We start from the raw sequence: 12,003 nt of genomic DNA on the forward strand, positions 1-12,003 counted from the left end.
TTAAACTTATACACACTCATGTCCCAAGAGCAGTCTTAAATCATTGGAGGATGGGGGTACAGAGTTAAAATTCATTCTAAGGATGGGTACATTTTAAATTGCTGTGCCAGAATGTAATTTGTCTTTTTTTCCTGGTGGAGTCAGTAAATTCCAATATTGGGAAAATAGAATTTGTTTTCTACGTTCCTGAGACCTTTTGGCTTGGCTTGATTGAGGCCAAATATAAAATGTAGACTCCCAGTCCCCAAGCCAGCCAGTCTGATTTACTAGAGGTGGTGAATATTCAGATATTTGCATTTTACCTAGTACCCACACAATTCCCATGCAATAGCCCAAAGACCACCTTTGAAATACTGTTGGGTGAGGGAATACTGTTTCTTGAGGTGCTTTTTTGTTTGGTGGGTTGGTTGATTGGTTCTTCTCAGTCTCTGTGTGGAGAATAGGGAATTCTTAAGTTGCAATTAGTTTTAAAAAAAGGAAAAAAAGGACTTAGAAAAAAGTTATGTTGACTAGATGAGAGTGATGGAGGGAGGGAAAAGGAATAAGGCAGTCAGGGATCAGGGAAGACGATGGAGGGAGACAGTAGTACGTTTTTTTTTTTTTACCATTTAACAAATACCGAATACTTACTGAATGTGAGTACTGTGCTAAATGCTGGAGATTCAAAGGTGAACTCGACAGCAGGGCCCACCCTCAGGGAGTTTACAATCTAGGGTAGGCTGAGACAGGTACAAAGGTGCTGTGGGAAGGCCCCTAACCCAGGCTTGGCTTCCTGAGGGGGAATCTGCATGCTCTGGACCCGGAGTAGTCAAGGAGGGGGTAAAGGGGCTCTAGAGCTAATTCATTCTATTTAATTTTTAAACTTTTTTTTTTCTTGCTTACAAAAGTAATAATGTTTGTTATGAAACAACTTCCTAGCATAGGAACGTGAAAGCCTTTTACAATCCTCCCTGCTACTGATCACCGCCCTTCCCTGTCGGATCACCAGTCAGGAGATTGGGACTCCGCGACTTTGAGGATTTGTTTTGGGAAGGCGAAGTCCAGCATCGGTCCTCCTACCAGCAGGGGGTGGAGTACTGCAAGCCAGGCGGCCGGCGGGTCTCTCTTCCACACGTCGCTGGCGTGAGCGTCGGCGCTACATACTGCGCCTGCGCACGCGCCACGGCCTTTTTCCCCCCCCGGAGCCGTGCTGGTTTTGCAGCTTGGTGGCGCCTAGAGCTTCTGTTCTACAGGATGGTGAGTGTGTATCTCGGTCTCGGGGCTACAGATGCATGGGGGTTCCCCCTCCTTGTCCTAAAGGCAGGCTAGGTTCCGTCTGGCGCTGTGCAGGGATCGGATGCCATTAGATTGCCGGCTCTGCCGTGGTCGGGCTGCAGCTCCCAGCGTGGCCTTAATGGCTGCCACGGCGCACAAGCGGGCGGGGGGAGGGGTTGAAGAAGAGGGGGAGTTGGGGCAGAGGATTGGGGATGGGGTGAGTATAGTAGACAAACGACAGGGTTAGTGCTGGCCCGGCAGAGGGGGCACCGGCAGGCGGCCGGGGCGAGGAGATTGCGTAGAGTCAGTCTCAGACTAGCTGGGGGATGCCTGAGTGGAGACGGGCTGCGGCTCCTCGGACCCAGCTCCACCCATGACTGCTTGGTGGGTTTTCCGGGAGAGCGTCGGGGCTGGCAAATTGTTCGGAAAACCTGTGTTTTGGGGCCGAAGAAGTGGCTTTTAAGCCACAACCGTCAGCAGAACCTGGAGGCTGTGGGGTCTCTGGGCCCCGAAAAGAAGCTCATTTACTTTGGTATGCGTCGCCTGCCTCTTTCTCTATATCGTCGCTGGCTCCGCTTTTTAATGATTCTTCGGGTGGGTGTTGCTTTAGTTGGTGGGGGTCAGTGTTGTTTTAATCGGGAGTAATTGCTGAATATATCCTTGGCCAGTTATGTTTTGTGGCAAGTAATTTAGGCTTTTGAAATACATTTGTGGAAAGAGGGAAATATTAGGTTCTCGAAATGGGACAGTGTTAAGAACAGATTGACGTTTGCAAGATTGCTGTCTTGAACAGTGTTTTGCAAAGTTGGTCACTAGGATTATTGCTGGTCCAATAGGGAACAAAAGTTGAGAGTAAGTTTAAGAATTTAAAATCAATGTGACAGTTTTATATCTGGTGAATATAATAAATTGGCCTGCATTTTGTATGTTTTTTCATTCCATCTTTCCTGCTGATTCATTTTTATTTTGCTTTATGAAACTGTCAGTCTTGACATATGGAAAGTAGGAGAAAAAGTGATTCTTGACTTCAGATTTGAGAAAGTGATGGTTGTGTCTGGATTCACTTTTGAAGTTTAAGTGTTATTTTGTTACACAGTTAACACAAATGTCAAAAGTATCAGAAGCTAAAACATTTATCAAAGTTTTAATAACATTTTTTTATCTTAAAGGGGTTTGTTAAAGTTGTCAAGAATAAGGCCTACTTCAAGAGATACCAAGTGAAATTTAGAAGACGGCGAGGTATGGTCAGGTTTTCATGTTCACGACATGAAAAGAATCTGCTTTGTAGTGGAACAGACTTTTTTAAATTACTTTTTTTTTTCAGAGGGCAAAACTGACTACTATGCTCGGAAACGATTGGTAATTCAAGATAAAAATAAGTACAACACACCCAAATACAGAATGATAGTTCGTGTAACTAACAGAGATATCATTTGTCAGGTAAGTTGTATTCTAGACGCAAGTAATGGATGGTAACCTCCACCCCCCCCCCCCTTCTGCCCTCACTGTGGTAGAAAAGTTGTACTTGGGGAGCAAAACACAATGTATGCATTAGGTCCATCTAGTCTAGTGCCTGGCACTCCAAGGAACATTGAGTAGTTCTTTTAGTAGGTTTGAAGTTGGAACCTGGGAAATTGGTACTGTAAAAAATACTCTGAGGATCAGCTCTTTGGCAATCCTGACCCAGTTTAATTCCATTCACTTTCTAATTGGTGGGGGTGGGGTGGGGGTGGGGGTGGGATTAGAGAAGTTCATGGCACTGTGCTATTTTTGTGGGGGTGGGAGGGTAAATTTGAGACCCAGTAGAAGGTTCTTGCCCATTCCAATTCCAGTAAGATAATAGAATTTATTGTGGACTGAGTTCACTTATCCAATACTTTGAAGAGGTAGGTAGTTGTGAATGTTAAATTAGACTCTTAAGATTATTTTTATTCTTGATTATTGTTCAAAATAGGTTTTAGTAAATACTTAACGAAGGTGTCTCCCATGTAAAAGACTTACAGAAAGTGGCAATTTGCTCCTAGAAGGTAGTTTTCTGGGCTTTTACAACTAGGAAAACTTTTCGTACTTGAGATTTGGAGGAGACAGGCACATTTATTTTCTGGCCAGACTAATTTGTTGGTTGTGAAGGCAATCTCTTCCTCCATACCTAAGTTCAGATAACTAAATATTAGGTTTTCTGAAACACTGTTGGACTTAGATATGCTTAGTTTAAAAGGTGTTTGAAATAATCAGGGATTCCTTTTTGATTTTTCAAAGTGCCTCCTTAATTCACCAGCTTTCCCAGCTCAAGGTCTTTTCAGTATTTCTCAGAAGTAAGGAACTACAGTATAACTTATTCCAAAGGTATTTTAATATTCGATGTCTGTGGTAATTTGAGACTTATGTACTGTGAAATTAGTCAAACATACTTACAAACTCATAAACCTACCTTCTGTAGTTGACCAGGCCATAATTGTTGAAGGTGAGTGGGTTTAACAAAGATCTTAAGTGATGCAGATCTGTGTGTTTTTTTGTTAAATCTTTTGAAAAAGAAGGCACTTAGGAAGTAATCCACAAAACAGTGAAAACAGATTACTAACCTGTTTTTTCTCTTATTGTAGATTGCTTATGCCCGTATAGAAGGAGATATGATAGTTTGTGCAGCTTATGCTCATGAACTCCCGAAGTATGGTGTGAAGGTTGGCCTGACAAATTATGCTGCAGCATATTGTACTGGCCTGCTGCTGGCACGCAGGGTATGTACAAGATTACTTTAAGTGATGTATTTTGGAATTAGCTCACTGGAGTTGTCTGCAACATAGATGGTTCACACATGGATAAGACACCTTCAGCTAGCTGTGGGGAGAGAGGAGTGCCTCCTGTTGCCCTGTGGCTTATAAGGGCGTCACCAGGGAAGATAATTTTATATAAATACCTTGTTTAAGACAGATGTACTTTATAATCTGGGGAAGCCTTTTTTTCTGTTTTCTCCCATTTGTTGGGTATATCTAGACCAATAGAATTATTTTGCATTGATGGATATCTGTAATCTGTGCTGTCTGATATGGTAGCCGCTAGCCACATGTAGCTATTAAGCGCTTGAAATGTGTCTAGTGCTGCTGATAACTGAGTTTTTAACTTAAATATGAATAGCAGGTTGTGGCTAGTTGGTGACTGTCTTGTTGGACAGATCTAGTCAGAAGTGTAGATCTTACCATCAGCGTACATTAAAAATGCAAACTATACCCCACACTTTCAGAATTTATATTCTCATAGGGTGTCCAGGTGATTTATATGCATGCTAAATTTTGAGAAGCAGTGCCTTAAGCTTTTGAGGCGGGGGTAGGCATTGGTGGGGGGATTCATTTTTGTTTTAATAATCTTTGCCTTTGGGTGGCAACATTTCCTATAAAAGGAAATGAAAATGTGATCTTACCTTGTTTTTGTTTTCTGACCTTGTTTTGCAGTGGAATTGTTAAGCATGCATCATTGTTGGGGACCCACATCTTCACTGGTTATAAACATGTTTGGGTTGGGACATTGTCTTTTATATGAGCATCTTGGTGCAAAGGCACTATAGATAACTAGCAGAGTAGTGGCACATATTAACATAATACAGTGGCAGGGTAGAGCCACAAAAGGTGTTCTCTTCAGCACAGGATCCTACTCATAATACTGTAATCAAATTAAACTGCCTATGATAATATTTAATATTTGGTGGTTGAATTATAGCTAAATATGACCGAGGAAAGGTGGAGATTACTTCCCTTGAGTAAATATATAAGAATCAAATTTAAGTATCATGTCCTTATTGATTGCTATAGAAATCAAGTATGGACAATGTAGCAGGTTCAGAAACTGTTAAACAGTTATACTTGTTGGTAAAATTGGATATCTGAAATTTCTTTTTGTGGCATTTAAAAATTGATATTTAAAAGCAGATTGGGATAAAGAGAAAAAGTGATTTGGAAGGAAATTTTTTGTCAGGTCATTAAAGTTGTGAATTTTGAGATATTGTTGTTTGAATATATTCTAACAAGCATTTAGATTGGCTTTTTTGTTAATAGCTTCTTAATAGGTTTGGTATGGACAAAATTTATGAAGGCCAAGTCGAGGTGACTGGAGATGAATACAATGTTGAAAGCATTGATGGTCAACCTGGTGCCTTCACCTGTTACTTGGATGCAGGGCTTGCCAGGACTACTACTGGGAATAAAGTTTTTGGGGCCCTGAAGGGAGCTGTCGATGGAGGCTTGTCTATCCCTCACAGGTAATAATAGTATTCAGGGCCTCGTTGCCTGGACTCCAGTACTGCACTGTTTCTAACTGGTTGGGCTGTGGAGATAACTGAACCAATTAGAGTAATAGTAGCTATCATTGTGTACCTGCCATGTGCTGGGTACTGTGCAAAGGGAACCTGGCAGGGTGGGAAGGAACTGTAACATGGTTTATAAATGAAGAGACTGGGGTTCAGGGGTAAAATTATTTGTCCAAGGTTTTAGAGCCAATAAACGGAAGAGCCAGTGTTGAAACCACTACCTTTTCCACCAGTACTCCCCCTATTTTTTTTTTGTTTGTTTGTTTAATTCAGAATGAAAATTTGTTTACTGAGTTATGGGGAAATATGGACTCTAGGGGGGGAAAAAGTTTGAGAAAAAGACATAAATTTTTAAACTTTCAACTGGAAATAAGAGTGTAGGCTGTCCTTTGCTATGAAATAAGGAGAACTAACTTCATAGTGGCCTTGGTTCATTTAATGGTATTTAAAGGTGCTTGTGGCATGATTTTCTACCTGGAATTCAAAAATTAGCTGCTGAATGATGATGTCCCACTAACTGAGCAGTCAGTAGTTGGTCCTTTGGTTGCATATGATGCAATTAATTGTTTCAAGACGGGACTGATGGCAGCTACTGAAATGAATTCCTTCTAGTGAACTGATTTCAACCATTATATACTAAAACATGGAAAACTTTATTTCAGTACCAAACGGTTCCCTGGTTATGATTCAGAAAGCAAAGAATTCAATGCTGAGGTACACCGAAAGCACATCATGGGGCAGAACGTTGCAGATTATATGCGTTACCTGATTGAAGAAGATGAAGATGCTTACAAGAAACAATTCTCTCAATACATAAAGAACAACGTAACTCCAGACATGGTAAAAATTTAACTAAAAATACCTGTATTGGTAAATTTATAGAACCGGGTTTCTTACCTGTTTTGAGTGGGTATGTTAATACAGTTTTATTTCAGGTTAACAGTTAAAAGTTGAATATGGGCATGTTAAAATGAAATTGGGATGTTGCACCTAGGGTAGGTTAAAAGTCAGACAAGATACTGACTTGAGGAGCTGGACTTGTCAACATGCTTTTAGGAATCTCTTAGATGCTGAAGGATGGCAGGCTTCAGGCATCCAAATCTAAAGCCTTTGGTGGCTTTTATGCATTTGGCTGTTCTGTATTTATAAATTTCATTCATGTGGTCATAATCTACTCCAATATGAGGTGCTAGTTACTAGACTTCACTCATTTTGAGGTCATGGGGAAAAAAAGGTTCTTTCTTCATTCTTAGCAGATAAGTGCTATGTTCTGGACTTTCTCAGTGTCTCAGGCATGCACACAAAAAGGGAGATGTACAGATTCTATCACTAGTTCTGTGTGATGTTGCAAAAGTGAAGGGACCCGTGTTTTCAAAAGTCAGTTTAATGCTGCAAAGTTTATCACCCCTAAAGTTGAGTCTCAGGGCTCTCTCTATTAATACATTGGGGTAATTGATGATGACAGTGCGAGTTTCGATAGCGAAGGCATAGAACACAAAAATCACAGATTATTATAAATGTATTACAAATACAGAATTATATGTAAATTGATATATATCAAGTAATTGTTTTTATTAGGTTTTTTTCTGTTGCTGCATATTTTGTATTTGGCATACTTATGTCTGAAAATTATTTTTAAAATAGAGTTATAATTGAGGGAAAGATCACTTTCTGTTTTTGCATTATTTTCCTTTGCTAATAAGCTTTATACAAATGCATGTAGTAACTGCATTTTAAAAAATTTATTTTTGGCTGCGTTGGGTCTTTGTAGCTGCACACGGGCTTTCTCTAGTTGCGGAGAGCGGGGGCTACTCTTCCTTGTGGTGTGCATGCTTCTCATTGCGGTGGCTTCTCGTTGCGGAGCACGGGCTCTAGGCGTATGGGCTTCAGTAGTTGTGGCTCGTGGGCTCTAGAGCACAGGCTCCGTAGTTGTGGCACACGGACTTAGTTGCTCCGCGGCATGTGGGATCTTCCCAGACCAGGGCTTGAACCCGTGGGATTCTTAACCACTGAGCCACCAGGGAAGCCCAGTAATTGCATTTTACTCACGTGGAATGAGTAGTTTTAGAGACCTGGATTACCTTGACTCACTCTTCAGGAAGGCTGTAATTGTTACTGAATTTCACACATTTTACAGTTTCTCTTCCTGACTTGATCTTCCATGTGATCAATAGTCATTTGGGGTGGGGGTATTAAAACACTTCAGAGAGTTGCAGCATTGTTTTTTGTTGAATTTTAGAACAAAATTCTCATTAATGTTTCTAATTGGACAGCGGTTTTCTAGGGAAATTCGGGCCTCTTTCTGATTCCACAGAGGCCTGATACTGCTGCCAGATACTGGTGATTTGTGGTAGTAGATCAAGAGGTTCCTGGTGTGGGATTCTGGGAATAACTTTTGAAAAGACCTATCAGAAATCAGTGGGAAATAGAAATATGGGGAATGTGGGAGGACAGAGATGTATTTGGCAGTTGCTTGTTAGTCCATGTATTTTTCATCTTAAATCTTAAATGCTGGCATGTATCCATACTTGAATGAAAGAATTTAGGTCAGATGGTTTTAAATGAGCATAAAATGTGTTTCTACAGAAAACAGTTTGCTTTAAACTTAAGTGACTCATGAAGTATAGCTGAATTATTCAGAAATACATGCGAATTTTTCTTGAGGAAGATTGTTGTGTTTTGTGAATAGTGTCAATTCATGTTGCTTATGGTAAAAACTGGGACTTTCTTAGGAAAAGATGGGTTACAAAAAGATATCAATATTGATCTAGTTTAGCTTCTTTTGAGAATCTGGCTTAGAAGGACAAAATAGAGCAAGCAGTAGAAAAGTGTGTTTTATTACTGTTTAGGGCATATGAAATGAAACCAAGTACTGTTTGCTTTGCTTTGTTTCAGATGGAGGAGATGTATAAGAAGGCTCATGCTGCAATACGAGAGAATCCAGTGTATGAGAAGAAGCCTAAGAAAGAAGTCAAAAAGAAGAGGTATGTGTTTTACTGTTTTTTGAAGAGAAAGAGGTTGGGAGGGGTTCCTGCCTTGTTTCATCTCGCTCAGACTCTGAGTGAAGTTGTGCAAACTCGATCACTAGCTCTGCATGATGTTGCAGAGGTGAGGGGAACCAGGTTTGCTAAAGTAATTGTGGTGATAGAAATGTATTGGCCTTGGATGCTACCGAGGTGGCCCATTCTGTCCCAGTACATTGACACTGTCAATTATTGCATTTTTTAATAGGCTAACTAAGGAAGAGAACAGGTATTGGACTTGGGATTATTTGACCTCCATTTTATTACAAAGTGGGTCTTTTTCAAAGTTAAATATTCTCTATTCTCTTTCGCTATGGTTTTTAAAATTTATGTCCCTTTCTCTTCTTTTTACCTTGTTCTGTAGGTGGAACCGTCCCAAAATGTCACTTGCCCAGAAGAAAGATCGGGTAGCTCAGAAGAAGGCAAGCTTCCTTAGAGCTCAGGAACGGGCTGCTGAGAGTTAATAAACCAAACCACAATTTCTATGAAGATTTTTCAGATAAAGACAGTAATAAACTTATTGAACAAGTAGCTGTTTCTGTGTTAAGCTCTTGTTAATGAAACTGTGGGAAGTACCTGAAATTGACAGTATTTTCCTTCCAGAAACAAGTGTAGCTTTTTCCAGAAAATCTTACATATTGCCTCAAAGTTCATACCTTGGGCATCTGTTCTTCCTGACAGGAGTTATCCCTTGAATTGTATGATGTGCAGCTGTCCTTAAAAAGTCTGGCAAGCAACAGACAAACCTTCCCCTAGAAATATTTCTTCCATTCATTTATTGTAACCACACGATGAGTTGGAAGAAAAAGTACCTTCAAAGTTTACAATTTTAAAGTAAGTGAAACTGATGCTACTCCATGGCTTTAGTTCTTGAGAGAGAGCTCTCCAATGAAGGTCATATAATTTTAACACATTTATCCAGGTGAAACCTTTGAGCAGAAAATACTGGTTCTTTTTAAATTTTATTTATTATTTATTTTTGCGGTACGCGGGCCTCTCACTGTTGTGGCCTCTCTCGTTGCGGAGCACAGGCTCCGGACGTGCAGGCTCAGCGGCCATGGCTCACGGGCCCAGCTACTCCGCGGCATGTGGGACCTTCCTGGACCGGGTCACGAACCCGCGTCCCCTGCATCGGCAGGTGGACTCTCAACCACTGCGCCACCAGGGAAGCCCGAAAATGCTGGTTCTTTAATTATAAGAGGTGTTTCGTTTTATGGAGTTGAAAGGCCAGATCTGAATAAACACAAAAGAGAGGAGCAAATACTAACCCTTGTATATCAAGTTTACATGAGAAAAAGAGATGGATATATTTACATGCCTCTTGAGAAACAGTCCTTTGGCCAATAGGGAATACTGTTTGTTTGAAAATGGAAAATTATTAATAGGAAGTTTATGATTTCAGAGTCCTGCTCTTAATGTCCCACTTTCCCATAGCTCAGATTCAGGATATGTGTACCTGTGTTAGGTTTGTGGCCTAAAGATACGAGTTTTGAAGACCAGTTGGCTGGCTGATACTAAGATACAGACCCTTAAATCTAGGATGATGAACTCATCCATATTCAGCCTCTAAAATTGGCAATTATATATTGCCAAGTAGAATGCTTCTGATGGGTTTTCAGTGGGTAAGAGCCACTCAACTTTCGAAGCCACATAAAATGTGATGTCTAAATGAGTTAAGTGTATTTATAAGAAACCATGCTATTAACCCAACATCTGTTTATAAAGGAGTAATTTTAATTTACCTGCTTTGCAGTCTTAATTTCTGTTAATGTGCAAACTTTACCATGCTGAGACATTAGTAAATTTATAAATTTTCTTTTTTAAACAGCAGCTTCAATGCAAACACAATTTCCAGCACTGATATTTTGGCTAACAAATCTACAAAATACTCGGACCGTTGATGTTTATGGAATGAGGCTTTTCACAGCATTTTTAAGTCATTAGTCAAAACAGTTACACAGTGAATGTACTAGGAAATGTACCAGCGTTTCTAAAAGGGCAGGAATGAATATTTTTGGACCTTTTGATCCTATACCTCCTGCCATTACTTCAGCAATCAACATGTATTTTAAGATGATGGCTTCCTTAGGATCAGGGGAAAGGAGTTTTGTGATAACTGGCAAGGATTTGAATCAAGCCATTTAGAAAAAAATGTTCAAGATTTTTCTTTTGAAGTGCTAAATTTCTTAAAATGGTCACAATGTCCAAATGAACTAAGAGTCGTTTGTGTAGGAAATTTTCTTCCACAGTAATGTTTTTAGGTTATTTAGTATCAAAGAATGTTCCATTTCCATTTGATTTGCTGTGACTTTGAGAGCAATACAGGAATACAGCTGCTTTTCTAATTCTTCACGAATTTCAACTGGAGCACCACGCAACAGGTAGTCTTTGAGTAACTGACAGGCTTTTGCCAAGTTTGGTTGGATCACTTCTGAGGTACACTTCATTGTATTCTGATCACAGCTAGTTCGACAATCCGTGCCATAGACACAGTCCAAATCAGACTCACAGTGACGATCCTTTATAAGTTCTTTCAGGTTTGTCTCTGGCACAATTTTTCTCATGTCCACCATTTTCAAATCATACTTATCATTATATCCTAGGTTTTTGGCACTAGTATCGCACATGAGGAAGTTTCCATAGGGGCCATGGAAAACATCTTCCACAAATTCTAGAAGTCCTATGGCTATTTTAGCCTTTCTAGGCCATGATGGTGTGAACAACTGATCCATGCTTCTTCTGAACCCAGATGGAATAAAAAGTTCAATGACCCATGGAAGGCTTATTCCATAAAGAGAGGTATATTCAACACTTTCCATCACATAGAGATCACCACAGAATCCCATTAATTTGGGGGTATGTTCTTTATCTTGAAGTATTACCATGAGAAGAAATTCATTTAATTGAAGAAGTGCCCATGCTGACTTTGCTTCTCCCAAGGAAACCTGGCCATCTTTGTCTCCATCAGCCACTGTCAAGATGAGATTAACCAGTTCAGAGAGGTTGCCTTGGTCACCCAACTTTGCCTGTAAAGATAAGAATTTGACTAATTATACAGAAGCAATGAAAAACAATCTCATATGTAACATACTAACTTCCTTTACAGGGATAATTACCATGCTAAGTAATAATCTTGCTACTGAATACCCATAGGAGACTTAATACCTTTCCAAATATTTATGTTTGCTAAGTGAGTCAGAACTATGTTTTATGTACTTGAGGTGAAACCCACTTTGCTAAGTATGTTAAGAAATAGCCACCTTAACGCCCATAGCCTCCTTAGACCTTGTAGATAAATACAGTTAACCAAGCCATTAATTAATCTTTGTCTTATTCATACACTTACTTGCAAAATTGCAGTGTAATTTGCCCATATCCAAAGTTAACGGGTCAACTACAAATTATTTTCTCCTATTTTGTAATTGT

At 39.9% G+C, this 12,003-nt stretch overlaps 2 protein-coding genes and 2 non-coding genes across 8 annotated transcripts in view; 3 read left to right on the forward strand and 1 right to left on the reverse strand.

Moving 5' to 3' along the window:
- The first annotated feature begins 1,101 nt into the window (after positions 1–1,101).
- On the forward strand, positions 1,102–9,108 carry RPL5 (ribosomal protein L5). 5 transcript variants are annotated; one of them, XM_027114341.1, is made up of 9 exons: positions 1,102–1,236; positions 2,424–2,493; positions 2,579–2,694; positions 3,858–3,992; positions 5,304–5,506; positions 6,217–6,394; positions 8,450–8,538; positions 8,786–8,806; positions 8,942–9,108. In XM_027114341.1, the coding sequence occupies exons 1-9, from the start codon at positions 1,234–1,236 to the stop codon at positions 9,039–9,041; spliced, it is 915 nt and encodes a 304-aa protein (XP_026970142.1). In that variant the 5' UTR covers positions 1,102–1,233; the 3' UTR covers positions 9,042–9,108. The 5 variants fall into 5 exon arrangements, with proteins under 5 accessions (XP_026970142.1, XP_026970144.1, XP_026970145.1 ...); XM_027114343.1 differs by having other exon boundaries at positions 8,453–8,538; XM_027114344.1 differs by having other exon boundaries at positions 8,786–8,847; positions 8,942–9,106.
- LOC113624635 (small nucleolar RNA SNORD21) lies at positions 6,049–6,144 on the forward strand. Its single transcript, XR_003434422.1, has one exon. It is a non-coding gene; the product is annotated as a small nucleolar RNA SNORD21 (small nucleolar RNA).
- On the forward strand, positions 8,624–8,756 carry LOC113624636 (small nucleolar RNA SNORA66). The gene has a single exon (XR_003434423.1). It is a non-coding gene; the product is annotated as a small nucleolar RNA SNORA66 (small nucleolar RNA).
- A 1,183-nt stretch (positions 9,109–10,291) lies between the features above and the next one.
- The window catches only part of DIPK1A (divergent protein kinase domain 1A), a 115,849-nt gene continuing 114,137 nt past the window's right edge, over positions 10,292–12,003 (reverse strand). The window contains exon 5 of the mRNA XM_027114347.1: positions 10,292–11,603. Within this exon, the coding sequence (XP_026970148.1) occupies positions 10,791–11,603 (813 nt within the window). The 3' untranslated portion in view covers positions 10,292–10,790. The remainder of the gene's footprint in view (positions 11,604–12,003) is intronic.

Source organism: Aethalodelphis obliquidens, unplaced genomic scaffold (assembly GCF_003676395.1).
Source record: "Aethalodelphis obliquidens isolate GAN/ISIS:26980383/991018 unplaced genomic scaffold, ASM367639v1 scaffold13, whole genome shotgun sequence".
NCBI classification, from domain to species: Eukaryota; Metazoa; Chordata; class Mammalia; order Artiodactyla; family Delphinidae; genus Aethalodelphis; species Aethalodelphis obliquidens.

Bases quoted from the DNA above. Each gene is read 5' to 3' on its own strand.
- RPL5 (XM_027114341.1), top strand. The intron at 5,507-6,216 runs GTAATAATAGTA...ACTTTATTTCAG, and splicing joins GGCTTGTCTATCCCTCACAG to TACCAAACGGTTCCCTGGTT. The intron at 8,807-8,941 runs GTATTGGACTTG...CTTGTTCTGTAG, and splicing joins CTAACTAAGGAAGAGAACAG to GTGGAACCGTCCCAAAATGT.